The following is a 19797-nucleotide window of genomic DNA, read 5'->3' on the forward strand; positions in this document are numbered from 1 at the left end:
GTATGTTTGTACCCATAGAGAAATTCTGTGCTCAGACTCAATCGGACTAGATTTTGTGTACACTAAATGGGAGAATTCCAGAGACGAATGATTGCTCAGGGTGCAGAAAAATAAAGGAAAGAATGGTTGTGTCCTCACCCTTCTGATGTCAATCATCACCCTAAGACTCGTAGAATATTGTGAATTATAGAGCTGGAATTTAGGGGGAAAGGCTATATAAAATGCATGCCCGGGTCATGAAAATGTTATGCCATCATTGTTCAGCAGCAGCTAGTGTTGTTTACACTGGACCTGTACATGGAGCATCTTATCAGTAATGAGGCCTGGATAATGGAGTAGCTTGTGGGGTTCACTACCCCCCTTAGGAACTAATGAATCCTGATAGATTCTTGGTAAACAGGGCATCATTTTTCTAATTTATTTCCAGTCATCACTATCATCATCACAACCACCTCATGTAAATCAATCTGACAACCTTGTCACAAAGCAGAGCAACTGCCTCAGGCCTGAAATCTACTGAGAGTTTAGGTTCTGCTGTTTCACCCACAGCATGTACACAGACCTGAGGCAGGGGTAAGGAAGCCTTTCCTCAGGCAGGATTAGGATTTGAACCTCAGCATTCTTTGCCTGAACCAAGTGTCTCTACCTCCTTCTCAAATTAGACTAAGTCATTATTTAAAGAAATTCTCTGCTCATGAATATTCAAATTACTTGAGGCCTTGGTGGTAAATATAGGCATGTCCACATAAAACAACAGCATATGATCAGTGTCCTGTCCACAGTCCCCGAGTACAGAGGCCCTCACCATGGGATGGAGCTGGATCATCCTCTTCCTCCTGTCAGTAATTACTGGTAAGGGACTTTCCAGTTCCAAACATGAGGAGGAGACAGGGACTAAGGTGATAATAACATCTAATCAGCCTTGATATCCACAGGTGTCCACTCCCAGGTCCAGCTGCAGCAGTCTGTGGCTGAGGTGGTGAGGCCTGGGTCCTCAGTGAAGTTGTCCTGCAAGGCTTCTGGCTACACCTTCACTGACTATGTTATGAACTGGGTGATGCAGAGGCCTGGAGAAAGCCTGGAGTGGATTGGATATATTTATACTTGGAATGATGTTACTGACTACAATCAGAAGTTCAAGGGCAAGGCCAAATTGACTGTAGACAAATCCTCCAGCACAGCCTACATGGAGCTCAGCAGCCTGACATCTGAGGACTCTGCTGTCTATTTCTGTGCAAGATACACAGTGTTGCAACCACATCCTGTGTGTGTCAGAAACCCTGCAGGATCAGGAAGCTGCCCTGGGACTGAGGTGACATAGAAGATTGTAGGGAAACACTGTAACCAGGATTCCTAGGAGCTAGCTATAGGTGTGCTTGACCACGCCTGACAGGGTGTGGTCAGGGGAGGTTCAGGATGATGCATGGGGAGTTCTTAAGCAGACAAGTGGGGTCCCTTCTCTCTGGCTAGCCTCCCTAGCTGGCTGCCTCTGGGCATGCTCTGGCTTATGCTTGGCTGGTATTTTTTGAATAAAGATATCCTAATCTGTAACATCTCGTAATAGAAGATCAGACTGGAGACTTGATCAGAAATAATCTTTCTGAGTGTCACTTGTTTTGGTGACTAGCTTCTTGAGTTCTTTGGAAATCAGCCCTCTGTCAAATGTTGGGTTGTTGAATACATTTTCCCATTCTGTGAGCTTCCTTTTTCTCTTGTTGACTCTGTCCTTTGTTTTACAGAAGCTCTCAGTTTCAGGAGGCCACATTTATTAATTTGTGGATCTCAGTGTCTGTGTACTGGTGTTATGTTCAGGAAGCAGACTCCTGTAACAATTTGTTCAAGTGTACCTCCCTCTTTCTCTTCTAAGAAGTTCAGTGTGAGTGGATTTTTGTTGAGGTCTTTGATTCATTTCTGTGTAAGTTGTGTGTATGGTGATGTGCATGAATCTCTCTGCAGTCTTCTACATGCCAGCACCCAGTTATGCCAGCACCATTTGTTAAAGATGCTTTCTTTATTCCATTGTATAATTTTAGGTTCTTTCTCAAAAATCAGGTGTTCATTGGTATGTGGGTTTATATCACGGTTTTCAATTCGATTCCATTGGTCCACCTGACTATTTTTGTGCCAATTCCAAGCCGTTTTCAGGAGTATAACTCTATAAAAGAGCTTGAAGTCAGGGATGGTGATGCCTCTGGAAGTTTCTTCATTGCATAGGGTATTTTTTTGGCTATCCTTGGTCCTTTTGTTTTTCCGATTAAGTTGAGTATTATTCTTTTAAGCTCTGTTAAGAATTGTGCCAGTATTTTGATGGTGATTGCATTGAATTTGTAGATTGCTTTTGGCAAGATTGCCATTTTTACTCTGTGTATCTTACCTATCCAATAGCACGTGAGCTATTATAATTTTTTGAGTTATTATAATTTTCTGGTATCGTCTTAATTTCTTTCTTGAAAGTCTCAAATTTCTTGGTATACAGTTCGTTGATTTGTTTGGTTATTGTTACCCCAAGGTATTTGATATTGTTTGAGGCTATTGTAAATGGTGATGTTTCTCTGATTTCTTTGTCAGCCCATTTATCTACTGTATATATTGGAGCTGCTGATTTTTTTAGTTAATCTTCTATGCTGCTACTTTGTTGAAGGTGTTTGTCAGCTGTAGGAGTTTTCCATAGCAGATTTTTTCAGGTCACTTAATAGGTAATTCTTTATTTCTTTCCATATAACTCACTTTGGTCTCTATAATTTTCTCTAGACAATTATATGTCTAATGCATCCACAAAAATTCATTCTACAGCAGCAGGAACTGCAAACAAGTTTCCCTCTGCTCATAAAAACCACCCAACACTAATCAGGCAGATCTGGCTGAGCAGCCCAGCCCTGGATTCCCAGTCTTCAGTTTCAGTGTTCAGCACTGAACACAATCACTTACCAAGGAGTTGTGTGTGAGAGGAGATATCCTTGTTGCTTTTTAAATAAAACATTTTTCAGAATTTCCTAAAGAGTACTGCAAGTATCACCATACTCACTCAAAATCCCCCCATATCCACCTTTCATTCCCCAACAAACTCAGGATTTTTTCCACTTTAATAAATAGTTTCACGTGTGTGTGTGTGTGTGTGTGTGTGTGTGTGTGTGTGTGTGTGTGTGTAACACTTTGAGTACAGTTATAGTTGTGTTTATTTACATGTGATTAGAGCAGTAAACTTGGAATTTTATTAGTATAACAGAGCTTGTCCTTGATAAAAACTGATTCTCCCTCTCTCAGCAGACACTAATTACCAGTAGTTCCTCATTTATAGGTTGGAACCTGTGAGGTTTAACCCTATGCTATGGAAGTCCAGTTTCTACATCTATATCATCAAGATTTCATGGGATCAGCATCTCTTTCCTATCTAGAAAATACCATCTCATGGTGGCTTCCTGGTGGCTGCCTACACAACAACTAAGTCCGAGTATAGGGCAAAAGCCTGGAGATTTGGATGAACAGCAAGACGCCTGGTCCTTTTCGGGGAGAATGTCTCCCACTTTATTGTGGAGCAGCCTTATATACAATCTTCCAAAAACCCCAAGTGAAGGATTCAAAACAGGACATTGATTATAGTGGGGTGAGGTCAGGAAAATAGGAGGTACCTGTGATTATGATAGAAAACAACTCTTAGAGACCCTGTTGCGGCTGGGTTCCAACAGTCAGCCCTGAATCAGAAAAGCTCCCAGGGTTTGGAGTTAGAGCTGGCATCCCCAGACAGGAATCCTCGGATGCAATAGCTCCCAAATTATTTTAGGGAAAGATATTAGAGAAAACGTGGTTTCCAGGCGTGATTGCTTCTGTCCCAGGCATGCTTGTCTACTGTTTCAGTTTTCCCATGAGTGAATGTCTCTAATAGAGTACACGTGAATACAGTTTTCACGCAATGCATATTTGACATTTGTACCTCAGGTAAAGATGGGGAAGGGATGGTTGGTGTTGGGTCAGGGTTAATGATCACAGGTGTCAGCATGAGTAAAGGAAAAGAGAATCTACGGTCAAGGCTGAGCCTTCTCTGGATTCTATTATAGTGACCTCAGCTATGGGTGAAGATGTTTCAGAGAAATAAATGACTATAGAATGTTTGGTGAGTGAGATCAAGACAAACACAGCTAATGATCATCACAGTGTGAAGGAGAAAATCAAGGGATCTGCTACCTCCTTCCTAATAACTGGGTGAGGACAGCCCACATGGCTGTCAATGACTTATGATGACCACAGTGAACCTGCAGGTTGGGCACACTCTGGACACCAGGAGTCTTTGGATTAACTTCTCAGTGTCTCCCAGGTTTACTGAAGAAAAGAGAAAATTTTTGAGCAATATTTAATGAATGTGAAATGAGCTTTTTCTGATTTAGAAAACAAATGTTTAATATAGCTATGAATCCATTTGACAGGAAACTTGGAAGTGCCAGTGTTTACTCACCAAGCCAGGGTTTCCTGATTATGGTCAGTGAGAGCTGAATTTTAACCAGGCCAGGATGGAGAGGCCATAAATCTGATGCTGTGACAAGTGTATTGTGAGCAGTCTGAATTCTATCCTCTCATCACACACAGGGAATAAAGGTGGTTGCCAGGATCAATGCAATGGTATTTGCTAGGATACAATGACATTTTCAAGTTATACAGGGTAAGGTATAAAAGATTATTGTCTCTGACCAATTGTCCTGTTAAACTTCTGCATATTTGAATACTTCTAAGGAGCAGAAAATAACAGGGGTGTGTTGAAGCTTCACTGCCTGAGGGAGTGCCTCAATTTCTCAGGACTGAAAGTCACACAGTGTCCCAGGAGACAAAGTCTATACCATGAAAACCTCCGATAGTGCCTTTCAAAGTAACTAGACCAGGTCTAATCCATGATTCCCTGCAAAACACAATGGGTCTATGTAAATGGAAGTTTCTGTCTGACACAGTTCTACAGCTATTTAGTTCCAAATAAACATGCAGAGGCTTATCAATTATTAACTGTTTGGCTGCAGACTGATGCTTCTTATTGGCTAAACTCTCTCCTAATCATTAACCCATTGCTATTCATCTGTGTATCTCCATGTGGTCTTGCTTCACAGGTGATTCCTGGGTAACTTGCTTTCTCGGCAGCTACATGGCATCTTGCTGACTCTTACTACTACCTTTCTTTATCCCTGTTTGGTTTTCCCACCTGGCTAAATCCTGCCTGTCCATTGACTGAAATAGCTTTAGTCATCAACCAATAAAGAAAAATATTCACAGCACGCAGGAGATTTCCCCCATCAGGTCTAGCAAGAACAAGATGCTTATTTTTCCTAGGCACAGTGATGGAACATACAGTAATTCTTTGGAGTGACTCTGTAGCACCAGTGGGTACTGCTGGAGCTGGATCGATCTGACCCCACGATAGACCATGGCATTGTGAGGACCATTAGTGACAATAGAAACCAAACTGATTATTAATCTCTGGCACATGTTCAGTATCTCTGGAAAACAAGAGCCATTTTTCTCTGCAGCTGAGCCATGTGAACACTGAAGTAGCATGGTTGTGTTACTGCTCAAGCTACACAGTGAAACTTGAGTATAAGCCTGACATACTGACTTGCAGCGTCGCTCAGGACCAGCAGGGGTCAGAATGGAGCAAAAAATCATTAGGATAGAAATGAGATGAGATGAGGGGACTCCATAGTTGCTCTGGACTCCTTTTAAAAGTCTGTTATCTGAACAACATCTATTGCAGAAGTATGAGGATTCTCCAATACTCAAACATAGTAAAAACTCTTTGTTAGATATTGCACATAATTTTGTTTTCTTGTTTCATGTTTTAAGATAGTTTTTGATAGTTGAAAACTTTTTCATAAAATAGTTTCAGATAAAGGATTCACAGCTTAATTTCTCCCTGATCTTTCCTACCTCCTTACACGACAACTACACAAACTTTATCTCTATACAAAGCACACGAAAAGACACAAGAATAGGATAACACATGCACACACCCACACACACATCCACACACTCTCACAAACAAACACATGCCCACTCTCTCTCTCTCTCTCACACACACACACATCCTCTCTCTCTCTCTCTCTCTCCATACACACACACACACATCCTCTCTCTCTCTCTCTCTCTCTCTCTCTCTCTCGCTCACACACACACACCACACACATCCTCTCTCTCTCTCTCTCTCTCTCTCTCTCTCTCTCACGACTCTCTCTCTCTCTCTCTCTCTCATACCTCTCACAACACACCTCCTCTCTCTCTCTCTCTCTCTCTCTCTCTCTCTCTCTCCACACACACACACACACACACACATACACACAAAACTCACAGCTGCAACCGGTTGGAAAAGTAAATATTAATTTATTAATTGCTTATAATTGAAAGAAGATTGCCATTTCTCCTGATTTTGGAGTTTTTGAAATTTTCAGACACAATTATTACCACCACATGTGAATCAATTTTGTTCAAGAGGACAAATATCTCAGGTGGGATTCTATTTGCAAATTGAGCTATTAGGCCTTGATGTTTTACAGGGTCTGCACAGGTCTCAGGAATAGCTACTTCCTCAGACAGGATGAGGATTTGAACCTCAGCATTGTGCTGTTTGAGCCAGAAGTCCTCTACCTCCTTCTTCTTATTAGACTAGGTCCTTAACTAAAAAAAAACCTGCCTCATGAATATGCAAATCATGTGAGTCTATGTGGTAAATACAGAGATGTCCACACCACCACCAACACATGATCAGTGTCCTCTCCACAGTCACTGAGCACACAGGTCCTCACCATGGGATGGAGCTGGATCATCCTCTTCCTGGTGACAGCAGCTACAGGTAAGGGCTCCTAGTTCCAGACTTGAGGAGGGGCCATGCACTCAGGTGACAGTGACATCCACTATGTCTTTCTGTCCACAGGTGTCCACTGCCAGGTCCAGCTGCAGCAGTCTGGGGCTGAACTGGCAAAGCCTGGGTCCTCGGTGAAGTTGTCCTGCAAGGCTTCAGGCTACACCTTCACTGACCGTTATATGAGCTGGGTGAAGCAGAAGCCTGCACAGGGCCTGGAGTGGATTGGATATATTGGTGCAGGAGGTGGTGGTACTTATTACAATCAGAGGTTTCAGGGCAAGGCCACACTGACTAGAGACAAATCCTCCAGCACTGTCTACATGGAGCTCAGCAGCCTGACATCTGAAGACACTGCTGTCTATTTCTGTGCGAGATACACACAGTGTTGCAACCACATCCTGAGTGTGTCAGAAAACCCTGGGCGAGCCGGAAGCTGCTCTGGGGCTGACAGAGATCAGCCTAGGGACTTACTCAGAAATATACATCTGTGTCTCTTTGACTGTCTCCTCATCATGGTACTACAGTGCCTTTGTCCACTTTTCCAAAGCAAAGGATGTCTGAGAATTATGTGATGCTGATTCAAGATGAGCCCTACAATGCACCATATAAGATCACATCTATCAATGGCCACCTCCATTGACATGCTTCTTTAATGAAACAAAAATAAACACAAACTGTGTCTGTATGCTATGATATCAATATACTTTAAATATAACAGACTGTAACTTTTTTGGTGTATCTGGGAATACCCTATGAATTTTGAACAATAAAATACAAATCAACAATATCAGGTCAAACAAAAACCCCTTTCAAAATTCAGTTTGATGTATCTGATATCACAAAAAATACTTTCTTTGAAGTTGTCCACATAGATTTATGGGGAATCACTTTACCTTTTCTGATGAATCTAACTTTTGACTTTTATTTATAAGTAAGTCTAATTTAATTTTTGGCAATAAGTAATATTACATTTCTTATTGTTTTATTCTGACTGATGGATCTGATGGTGATGCTGTGGAGTCATCAGGGTGTTGAATTTGTTACTTTGGGCTCCTGCTCAGGAAACATTGGGGCCAAAGCAGTGGGATTCCAAGCTAGGAATGTAAAAAGTCTGTTTATGTCATTAGGAGCCCTGTGTCTTCATTCCCCTGTTTCCTGAAATTGGGTTCTCTTGGACACGAGTTCTAGTCTGACATTAATTGATACTGACTGGACATTTGTCTATGGTGCACAATACCCCTCCCCAATACACAATAGTTCTGTTCTTAGAGGCAGCGAGGACCACTTAAGACATCTATTGATCTTTGTTCTATTATAACATCGACATGTCTGAACCTGATCATTTCTGTCTATGAATGATTTTTTGTTTTTCTTCTCTCTTTTTTTTTTGCTTAGGAGAATGCATATACAAATTGACTGGGAAAACACTGAATATCAGGAATAGAAATTATTCTGTCTTAATATTGTGGCAACAAACATTAAGAGAACAATAAAAAGAACGCCAGCATGGAAGTGGGATCCTCTTGCTTAAACATCTTTAATTCATATAAAGTCAACAAGGTGTATAAACAAAACCCTGTTGCTACCAAATCCAATTTCTTTCCCATCTGACCATCCTCTCACATACATGAGAACTCTCAAGTTTACAGTTGATTGGGATGTCTGTTTTCCTGCCAGTGTGTTGGGAGCCAAATCTCAGGGCTTGGCATGAGATCCTAGGCCATTCTTGGCTGGCCACATAGTTGTATATTAATCTTTACATAGCAGCTCCTTAGAGCCTCAGCTCAAGAAAAAGAAACAACTGGACCCAATCCTCCACCCACAGGCTCAGTCACCTAGGCAACCTTTCCTGGACCTCTTATTCATGAATTCTTTACCCTGCCAAACACCCTCTCTGTGGCTTCCTAATATCCTGCGTATACTAACACCGGGTGCACAAACAACCCATTCTGCCCCTCCCCATATCGTGCTCTGCTGACTCTATAAGCTAGCCAGAGAAAACTAAAGCTTGACACTTAATCAGAATCCTGTCTTGTGTTCATTCTTTCTGTGTCTCTCGTCCCCATTCCCAATCCCAGACTCTCTTGCCCCAGGTTGACATCCTGCGGGTCCAGAGACCAGTGCATTTATTTTCCTCCTGTAATTTCTTCTCAAAGCTCATCCTTGTTCTTCCTTAACCTCTGAGCCTTTTGAAGCAGACCACATGGTACTCAGGAAGTGTCTCCTGCACCAAGTAAAGGTGGACAGAATATACTTGTCCTCCAAGGCATAGTGTCTGCCTGCTCTAATCTTTGGAAAGTAATGTTTCAACACCATCTTGAAGAACTCTTTTGGTTTAATATAAACTCAGTGTCAGGATATATAGGAAAGAGTGTACCCTTATTTGTGAATTCTGGGAACCATCAGTAGAAAGAATAATATTGGTATAAATGTTTGGCTGCTGTTATATGTGAACTTGCTGGACCCATACAAAGTGTATAGGGCTGGCTTCTGTGGCAAGAGACTGGATTTCTGAAGTATAGATATAGCTTTGATCCTCCACAGAACTCCATCCTATGGCTGCTCTGAGGCATCTCAGTCACACAAGATTCCTAGGGTCACCTCTTGACATGAATAGGATTGCTGAGACAGAATAAATTCTCTACAAATATTTAAGAGAAATCCCTACATGGGAGTGAGAATCACCAGTTGGAGACCATGTTATGTCAAAGTTAACAAAGAGAGAGAGAGTCCAATATTACATCAAGTTTATATGAGCAACAACATTGCTAAATGTATTTGTTATGAGACATCAAAGGGGAAAACCAAAATAAATTAGCTATACAGAGCCTGGGGAGTAAGAGAAGAGGGGCCATCAAGGGTGTTCCATCTCAGTTAACCACATACAAGGCCCAAGAGAACATCTCTGATGGCATAGAACCCTTCCTTATAAGGATACAAGGTCAGTTAGTTCCTAGAATCTATGTCACTCCTGGGAATGCTAAAATTAACAGACATGACCCAGTTCAAAGACTCAATCATCATGAATACTGGACATCTCACAGCGGAAAAGTAGGACCTGTGAGTTGACATTAGATGGGGTTCTAGAGCAGAAAATAGAAGTGGAAGTTTAATCCAGAATCTATCTCCAATTATACGATTTTTCAAATAAAAATGGGATTTCTCTAAAGGAGCCTAACCAAGGAAACCAAGCACCCCTAAGCACAGGCTGTAGGTCCATCAGGAGATGTCATCAGGACCCAATTCTAATACCTACAGTGCACAGGGGCAGAGAGCTCAAGGGGAGCCAGGCAGCAGAAGTCCTTATCCACACTGTGGACCCTGGTATGTCCTACACATCAGCTAGACTCTGGTTCAGGAAAACAATCCAGACAAGATCAACCTGATGCAAAGGAAATGGAAGTCATCAGGTGATGCTGGCATCTCAGACACCCAGGGCCGTAAGGAGCAGGTGCCATCATGGGACAGCAAGGGAGGTTACTGCATCCACCCTGAGTTTTCTCCTTTCATTTATTTACCTACATATAACCACATGATATATACGAAACCCATAAGAGTTATGATTTGAACATAAGGGCTGAAGCATAAATGACTTCACATCACCAGCTCACTACATTTAGTTGCTTTAATGAGGTTCCTTTACCCAAGAATTCCACAAAAACCATAATGTGACAATCCACCAACCCTCTTAGCCATAAAAAGCACAGTTTCTCTAACAGTAGATTTAATTACTCTGTTACACAATTAGGACCTGTAGAGGATGTTGTAGCCACTCCTGCTTTGGGGCTGGCTACACGTGTGCCTGACCACATGAGGGCGTTGTCAGGGGACATAGAGTGAGGGGCGTTCAGGTGACTAGTTTTGTTTTCGGCTTCACTTTCTGCTTGCTGTACTGACTTCTGCTGGCCAGTTTGGTTGCTCTGTAAGTAAGGCTTTTCCCTGTTAAAATCCCTTGTATTTTTACCTGGCTCTGTATTGGTAATTTCCTGAAATATCTGGTTGTAAGGAGTGGGATCTTGTAATCCTAGGCCCATTTGGGACAGCCTGTGTGTCCCACCGGGAGGGAGGCCTAGGCCTGGAAATTGCCCTCTCTCCATAGGTGTCCCAGTTGGCAGCTGACCCACTGTTCCACAAGTGAGTCCCGACTGCTGCTGAGTCTCTCTGAACCATCTGCCCAGCTTGGAGATTTCTACAGACCTCCCAAGGTTTTTACCACTGTACACATGGGACCAACAAGGACTGTGGAATACCCCTGTCCAGAGGCTTCCTGTCCCAGAGCCAAATAGGCCTGGGCTTTCAGCAGGTCCTGAGCCTTCCCCTGGACACAAAAGCCTTAAAGCCTCATCTCTTTTAATGGTTGCTGCCACAAGGCCGTGTGCCCTCTAAGCTAAGCGCAGCTGCTTTTGTGACCTCTCTCCACCGCTGCCACCATCTTGCCTGACTGGCCGCTGACAAACACCACACGGAGTAGCTGAACACCTGTGCCACCTACTGGTCAAAGATAGTTACTGAATCTGGAGTAGAAATCAGGTAAAATTATGGCAGAATATTTATCATTTGCTAAAATTGGAAATATTTTTGCTTACTACATGAATTCAATGTTTGAGGAGGATATTAATCTGACAATTACCGGCCTATATGCAGTAATGGCAGTTAGCTTGCAGGTACAAATAATATTGCTAGCCAGAGATCTAAGGAACAGGGACAAAGTTAACCTCACCACCTACTTACAGGAAATAACAGCTTTATGCAATGAAGTTTGGAGAACAGATTAGGTCAGGCCCCAATTGTGCAGCAAGTGGAATAGAAATTGCATGATAAGTTGGCTCTGTGTCCAATACACTAAAGACAGAGCTGTCTGTTACCCAAGATGAGATATAGTGTATTTATGATAAGATAAACACAGAGAGATGATCAATGTCTGAGGCATTAGAGGCTAGGCTGTCAGAGAACTGTGATGAACTAAAGAATATCTGTAGCCAGCTAGAAACTCAGATAGTTTATGTGACCCAGAAACTAGATGCAAAGGTACAAAATACCCAGGAGAGGGTTGAAGAATTGTACAATGCCATTCAAACAATTATTGAAGCATCTAAGGTAGCAGACCACAAATTTGAGTCTAGATTCAAATATTTGGAAGATTATTTAGAATAAAGAGCTGACAGATTACATAGGTCCATACAGTCGATTGCTGAGGACTCAAAATAAGCAAATCATGTCCTTGAATCTAGACTCCAATACGAGAAGCAACTTACAGATGTCAACATAGGTACCAAGAGGCTAGAGGTTATTACTACTATGAACCAGAACCTTGGGTAGGAAGAGTCTTCCCCAGGAGACCACGAAGGTGCTAGGAACCTAGATGTTTCAGCTGTGGTAGAATGGGACATACTAAGAGAAATTGTAGACAAACAAATTCTAATAATGCCTCATATGGAAGGCCACTGCCTTCTGGATTGTGTAGAAGATGTGGTAAAGGCAGGCACTGGACCAATGAATGTAGATCGACTAGGGACATGCAAGGAAACCCGTTAAGGCTGGTTAACCCTGAGCGGGGACTCAATAAGGCCCCCACATCCATCAAGAAAGGTCCGGTTGTTCCCAGTAGCAGTGGAAGACAATCTCTCACAGGACAAATAGATAGTTCTTTGCCTATTGTGAAAAATAATACTGCTCTAGATGGTAGTTTGAATAGTGATGAAGAATCAAATGTGAATGGAAAAAAATGAGAAATGCATATTTTGGCAAACCTCTAATAATGATAAAAGCCCTCAGTTGAAAGTGAAAATTAATAATAAAGTTATAACTGGCTTAGTAGACATTGGGGTGGATGTTACTATTATTACCCAAAAGTCTTGGCCTCAGAAATGACCTCTTAGAGAGGCAAATGTACAATTTGTAGGAATTGGGACTCTATCTAGAGTTCGACAGAGTGTTAACTCGGTGGTCTGCATTGGACTGGAAGTACAGAAAAGGAGACTAAAACCATACGTGGCAGATATAGCTATAAATCTCTGGGGTCATGATCTCTTACAGCAACGAACACTGGAATTGTCCTGCCACATGATTTCAATGCAGAAAGAGAGTTCCTAACCTCAGGGGGCAGCTACTTAGGGCTGGAGATGACTCAGGCAGTGCCCAGTGCATCAGGGGTGAAGTCAACACAGTGAAAGAAAATTGCTCCAGAGCATGTAACAGAGCAATGCCCACTGCCCTCTACAACACAGGGCAGGAAAACTGGGTTGAAATTAACCCTAAAATGCATCTTTTATTTGTGAGGGTTAAATTAAATATATTATATTTAATTTTACCAAAAACATAGCATAATATGACAATAAAATTTCCTGTCATTATCTTAGTTGTCATACTCTCTTAGCACATTTAGAAAGAAACTAGAGCATATCATCTCTCCCCTCCAGCAACAGAACTTGCTATATAGCAGGAAGACATGCAAATATAGCCTCTCACTTTTCATAAAAACGAGCCCAGCACTGAACCTGAAACTCAGGCAGAGGAGCCCAGCCTGGATTCCCAGGACTTCATTCAGTGATGTTGAACTCAACACAGATCACGTCATGGATTTGGGGCTGATTTGGTTTTTTCTTGTTGCTCTGTCAAAAGTTGATTTATGATGAAGAGATACCGAGTGTGTAAGTGGATATGATCAGGATAGATCCCGAGTCTTTATGGCAGTTTACTGATGTGATTCTCTGTGTTTGCAGGTGTCCAGTGTGAGGTGCAGCTGGTGGAGACTGGGGGTGGCCTGGTGCAGCCTGGGGGGTCCCTGAAACTCTCCTGTGCAGCCTCTGGATTCATCTTCAGTGACTACTAGATGTACTGGTTCTTCCAGGCTCCAGGCAAGGGGCTGGAGTGGGTTGCAGAAATTAATAAAGATGGCAGTACCACAAGGTATGCATCATCCGTGAAGGGCCGGTTCACCATCTCCAGAGACAATGGCAAGAACACTCTGTACCTGCAAATGAACAGTGTGAAGTCTGAGGACACCGCCACTTATTACTGTACTAGAGACACAGTGAGTGATCTCAATGTGAACCCAGACATAAACCTCACTGTGAGGCTGCTCACGGCCACCAGGGGGCGCACAGCACACACTGAACACAGGATCATCCCAGGAGATTATGCAGACAAGGTTAGAGGAAGCACCATTGTCAGGTTCTGGGCTGCAATTTTTCCTGTTGTTTCCTGTAAATTCTCTCTACACATATGCTCTGAAGGGATACAGTGTCCTCAAAACATTACATGTTCTCTTTGTACTGTTTTAAAAATATGAAGCACAGTTCCGTATGAACTAGCTCCATGTGAAGACATTAAAGACCCTTAGATAGTCACGTAACGGCATCATCAGGAGTTTGTAGAAACTCCTGAGACTTTTCATATTCTCAGCAGAGCCTTGGTCAGATTTCTTGATTATAGCGCTCATAAGATGTATGTGTGACGGAAAACCAAGGGATAGGTGGGGGCAAGATCATTACCATCAGCCCTAGCATGTCTGGAACCTTCCCTTCTCTCCTCTAATCGAGGACTGTGGGCTTCAGTTCAGGTGTGACCCAGCTGTGCTTTTAAGTAATTCAGTTTATTGCTGCATGACTTTCATCTCTGTTCATCATGGAAATTTGTTTAAACTGATCCCTTCAGTTGATGAAAGTTGTGAATGAGTGTGGGTTATTATAGTTCTAACACTGGGGACAGGCAGTTTTGGAAGGAAGCTTATGGACAGGCTCTTTGTGCTTAATTGATGAACTTTATGTTTGGTTAGGAACCCTATATTAAAGACAGGTTATAGGGTAGGAGGTTAAAGATGCCCAAGGACTAACTCTTGCCTCTATTATGTGTGTATACACACAAGCACACTCATCATTGTACACAACTGTACACAGCCACTGGACTTTAAAACAGCAGAGAGAGAGAGAGAGAGAGAGAGAGAGAGAGAGAGAGAGAGAGAGAGAGAGAATACAAAAGTTTGGGGTTCCTACAAGAACTTTTACACAGGTAGTCATAGCCTTATAATGTATGGAACCCTACGACTGAAACAATCAACTGTTGAATAACTGAACCTGTGTGTTATTTCCTTAAAATGTCATGTTGTCTCTCAACATGTAGCGTGCATGTAGTGATTTCTCTGCCACAGGGTGGATGAATCCGGAGGAGGTTGAAAGTGAAAAGGAACACAGACTATTATCTCATACATCACATATCCATTTCAGTGAGAATCAAGGCCAGATGACTCCATTGAGATGGTCTGGCAAATGAAGAGGGGGACCTGGGAACCTGGGTGTGAATTAGGGATTCATAGATTCTTTTGAGTCTGCAGTTATTGTAGGAATCAGAGACCTGAGGTAACCCCAGCAGTGTTAACCCTGTGTTTGCCAGGTTTCTGCTCACAGAAATGGTTTCTCATGTGAATTTCACACAAAATGTGAGGATGATGAACAAAAGGAATTAAATGACAAACAATGATTTGAACTGAAATTAATAACCTTATGAATGATACAGTACATGGTACACTCCCATGAAGAAAGCATACTTGTTTTTATGAGTGAGGCACAGAGATGATGACATGATGAGATAGAAACAAGTGAGACATCAGAGACAATAATATCCTGTCCCCTGTCCTGTTGAGATGTGGAGAGAAACATCTAAGAAGAAGACTCAAAGTTATGTCACTTTGTGTGACACATATGTGTACACTCGTGGCAGAAATTAGGCCACATCACAACAGAAAACAAATCATCTATCAAAGGTGAGGTTAATATCTGCCAATGGCTACATCAAAATGCTGTTGGTAGACGAATGGTTTCACTTGATACATGAAGTCACCGATGTTTATGAGATCCACATGCAAATAACAGAAGTAAACAAAAATGATTTTAAAGCATAATCTGAAATTATCAGAAAATCATGTAATTCTGAAGTCTCACATTCCCCAAGTCCAAACCCTGGAGTGGCTCTGAGACAGGACATTGTTCTGTTTACAGGGAGCCATGATGCTCTGGCCATCAGGGTGGGACGAGCATGCTGCAGGGGGCCAGTGTTCCATCAGGGGCGCCAAATCTCCATGGCTTCAATTAGATCCTTGAGCAAGTGCACAGAAGGCCAGAGAGCACTTCCTAAGAGCCCTGACTTCCTCTCCCAGCCCAGTGTGCAGAAGAAACTGGAAGACCTTGAAGCTGGCAGTTGGTGACTTCCTTTGACAAATAGCATTTGTGTTATTTGTCCAGAGCATGGACTGCTCGGTACAAACGTCTAGTTTATACGCACAGCACTCTGGTCCATATTTCCTGTTCCCCTTCCATTGTTTATGTTTTGCACCATCTTATAATTGCCTGTCCTTAGTCCATAGTATCAGCCCAGACCACCATCCACATTCAAACAACACTGTTTATTTTGAAACCAGATGTGAGACATCCCTACTGTCTCTCTCCACTCAGCTGCCTGTTCAAAGCTCTGCTTCTGATGGCTCCAGGCCCCTTATGTTTCTATCAGTCAATGTACTGTTGATCTTTGTATCTCATCACAAGCACCAAATGTGGGAGGTAGGTAGAGTCATATTTCTGTAATGTCAAGCACTCTTGTTACATTAAGATGAGAGAAGAGCAGAAATGATATTAAATTGAGCAAGGGATTGTCATGAGATTTCAGTTTATCCCAAACACATGTTCTCTGCTGCAATTTCTTCATATTTTTGTCTGTTACAACACTCCAAGAAATGAATACCTATTTTATATTTTAGTGTGAGATTTTTCACATATGTTGATTTATTATTCAACTATTCTATTTTCAAATACTTCAGTTCTAATTCTGTGTGCCTGTCTTTGTGTGGGTTCATGAACAAAATTGTAGGTGCCCAAGGAGGCCGATGAAGTTGACTCCCCATGGATCAATAATTATGGGTGGTTGTGAGCTACTTGATGAGCCACCTAGCAGTTGAACTCATGTCATTTGGATATCAGTACATTTTTAAAACCACTGATCCATCTCTTCAAACCTCTATACTGTTGTTTATTGTAAGTCAGACTCACCATTTTAATTATAATAATGTTCAAGATTTGTATTAATATATCATTTCCTCTAAACCTCCCCATGGAACCCCTTGCATTTTTTCAAATTTATAGCATTTATTCCATGACATGTTTAAAGGGAGAGCACAGACTTTACGGTTCTAAAGGGAAATGTATCTTATTTCTGCCTGCTTCACAATTATGTTTAGACCTAATATGGGATTGCAGAAGACCCTAAGAGTTCACACAGCACACAAGCAGAAGCAATTTGCATAAAGGACTCATGCAGAGGTCTCAGTGCGCAGAGGGGGGTCTACACTCCTAAGGATAAAATTCCTGAGGCTGTGTACACAATAGGAGAGATTCATGATGAAGAGAAGGCATGGGTCACCAGGGCCCTGATACATGTGCACAGGTGCATATGTCCCTGTGTAGACCAAATAGAGGCCTGGGGAATACACAACCAGTATGAAAACGTAAACACCAGACACTGAAAGACATGGTTTTACCCAACTGAAGTCTTGGATCCTTGTATATCAGATTTACATTCACTTTTGTTCACTACCTGTTCATATGCAAATGAACCTCATGCAAAGACTTTGTAGTAGAAATCTGAGGCTCATCTCCATCACCCAGCAAGGGAGAGCCTGATTAGTCTCAGGAAACTACAGAGTCCCAAACTCATACAGCATGGAGTGGGTGTGGAGGCTCCTTTTCCTGCTGGCAGCTGCACAAAGTAAGACATCGGAGCTCAGAGATGCAGGGTAAACTGAGGTAGCTCCATGACCTCTCACTTCCCCATGTTCTCTCCACAGGTGTCCAAACACAGGTCCAGCTGGTGCAGTCAGGAGCTGAGCTGAAGCAGCCTGGACAGTCAGTGAAGATCTCCTGCAAGGCTTCAGGGTACACCTTCACACAATATGCAATGCACTGGGTGAAGCAGTCACCAGGACAGGACATAAAGTGGATGGGCTGGGTCAACACCTACACAGGGAAGACAACATATCCTGATGACTTCACAGGACAGATTCTTTTCTCTTTGGACAACTCTGTCAGCACCACATATCTGCAGATCAGCAGCCTCAAGAATGAAGACACAGCCATGTATTACTGTGCGAGAGACACTGTGTGAAAACCACATCCTGAGGGTGTCAGAAAAGCTCAAGGAAGTGGTTCTTCTGTGCCCAGACAGCAACAGAGGAAATATCTGCCTCCTCCAAGACTAGGATTATGATGTTCCTGATTAGACACACAGGAAATTGATCTCTGTTCTTTGGTTGAATTGTTGTCACAGCTCTGGGTTGACAATTGAGGCACATGCATAGGAAAGAGGACATTGTTTAGCATCATTAACTTGATATAAAACCTACAGTTATCCAGGCATTGGTGGTGCTCCCAGCACTCCTAGGCAGAGGCAGGCAGGTCTCTGTGAGTTCGAGGCCAGCCTGGTCTACAGAGAGTGCCAGGATAAGCTCCAAAGCTACACAGAGAATCCCTGTCTCAACAAAGCAAAACAAAACAAAACAAAAATCCTACAGTTATTATAACACAGACCCATATAAATGCAGTAATTTTTAACAAGTAATAATGAAATCACATATTGGAAACAGTAACGTCAGCTCTGTCATGCTGTCATAGAGAAGAACACTCCAGTGATTTACATGCTTACAAATGAGAGTGCAAAGAAGGAGAAGACAGCCATGCTGGGAAGTGCTAGCACACAGAGCATTCATTGTTAACACTGAATATCCACAGACAACTGTGCTTGTATTAGGTCTACTTAGGAGCCTCACAGTGAATGTGAGTATTTGAAGGTAAAGCACACACATATATCAAGAAATGAATATTTACAGATATTACATAGCTCAAAGCTATGGTACTGTGCAAGATAAAAACGCACAGTAATGAGAAAATGGAGTTGTATTCAACCTCCGGATTTATGAAGCCTAGGCTGACTCCCCAAGGGAAAATGTGTCTTCTAGCTCTAAGTTAAATCCCCTCCTGAGCTGTGGGAGCTCACATCTCTCTCACAGGAGGCTGACCTCTGAGAAAAGGGGGTGTAGCCTAGAAGATGAGACTGTTGTGTCTTCTGTACCTGGTGACAGCCCTTCCTGGTGAGTGTGACAATTTCATACATGTGTCCATGAGGGGATGTGACAACATGTGATTGACAGAACTGACTCTTCCTGTCTGCAGGTGTCCTGTCCCAGATCCAGCTTCAGGAGTCAGGACCTGGCCAGGTGAAGCCCTCACAGTCTCTGTCCCTCACTTGCTCTGTCACTGGTTACTCCATCACAGGGGGTTATGACTGGAACTGGATCAGGTAGTTTTCAGGAAAGAATCTGGAGTGGATGGGGTTCATATGTAGTGTTGGCACCAACTACAACCCATCCCTCAAGGGCCACATCTCTATCACCAGAGAAACATCCAAGAACCAGTTCTTCCTTCACCCGAACTGTGACCACTGAGGACACAGCCACATATTACTGTTCAAGAGACACATTGAGGGACATCAGCATGAGCCCAGACACAAACCCCCTTGCAGATAAGCTCTGGGCCAGCAGGAGGTGCTCATCCCTCATGAAGTCCGGGAACTCTAAGTCTTTAGAGGTGGAAAGAAAAACACCTGGTTTCCTGTAACTTTGTTTCCTACTCCCTAATCCCAGAGAAGACAGGGTTTTTTTCTCTCTTTGAGGATGGAATGTTATCTTTATTTAATATCGTATTTTATCCTTCTCACTGTCTCACTGGAGACAGATTGCATAGTACTATTTCTTGGCTTTTTGGTTTTGTTTCTAGCACATAAGAACTGAGCCTTCTCTCCTGTCTTAGGAATATATTTTTTATAAAATCATCTTTTTGAAAGTGAGCTGGCCTTGGCACTGGAGTACTTGTCCCATTACATATTAATTCTGTGTTTCATTCGTCATTCCTTCCACTCTC

The 19797-nt window shown here is 42.5% G+C and overlaps 3 gene segments (V, D, J or C); all 3 read left to right on the forward strand.

Annotated features, from left to right (window-relative positions):
• Positions 1-800: 800 nt before the first annotated feature.
• Positions 801-1321, forward strand: LOC113836240. The segment is given in 2 exon segments: positions 801-852; positions 936-1321. Coding segments are annotated over 2 exon segments (432 nt in total).
• Positions 1322-6777: 5456 nt separating this feature from the next.
• On the forward strand, positions 6778-13667 carry LOC113836238. The segment is given in 3 exon segments: positions 6778-6823; positions 6905-7237; positions 13558-13667. Coding segments are annotated over 3 exon segments (489 nt in total).
• A 3877-nt stretch (positions 13668-17544) lies between these two features.
• LOC107977562 lies at positions 17545-17986 on the forward strand. The segment is given in 2 exon segments: positions 17545-17590; positions 17670-17986. Coding segments are annotated over 2 exon segments (363 nt in total).
• The last annotated feature ends 1811 nt before the right edge of the window (positions 17987-19797 follow it).

Source organism: Cricetulus griseus, chromosome 5 (assembly GCF_003668045.3).
Source record: "Cricetulus griseus strain 17A/GY chromosome 5, alternate assembly CriGri-PICRH-1.0, whole genome shotgun sequence".
NCBI lineage: Eukaryota > Metazoa > Chordata > Mammalia > Rodentia > Cricetidae > Cricetulus > Cricetulus griseus.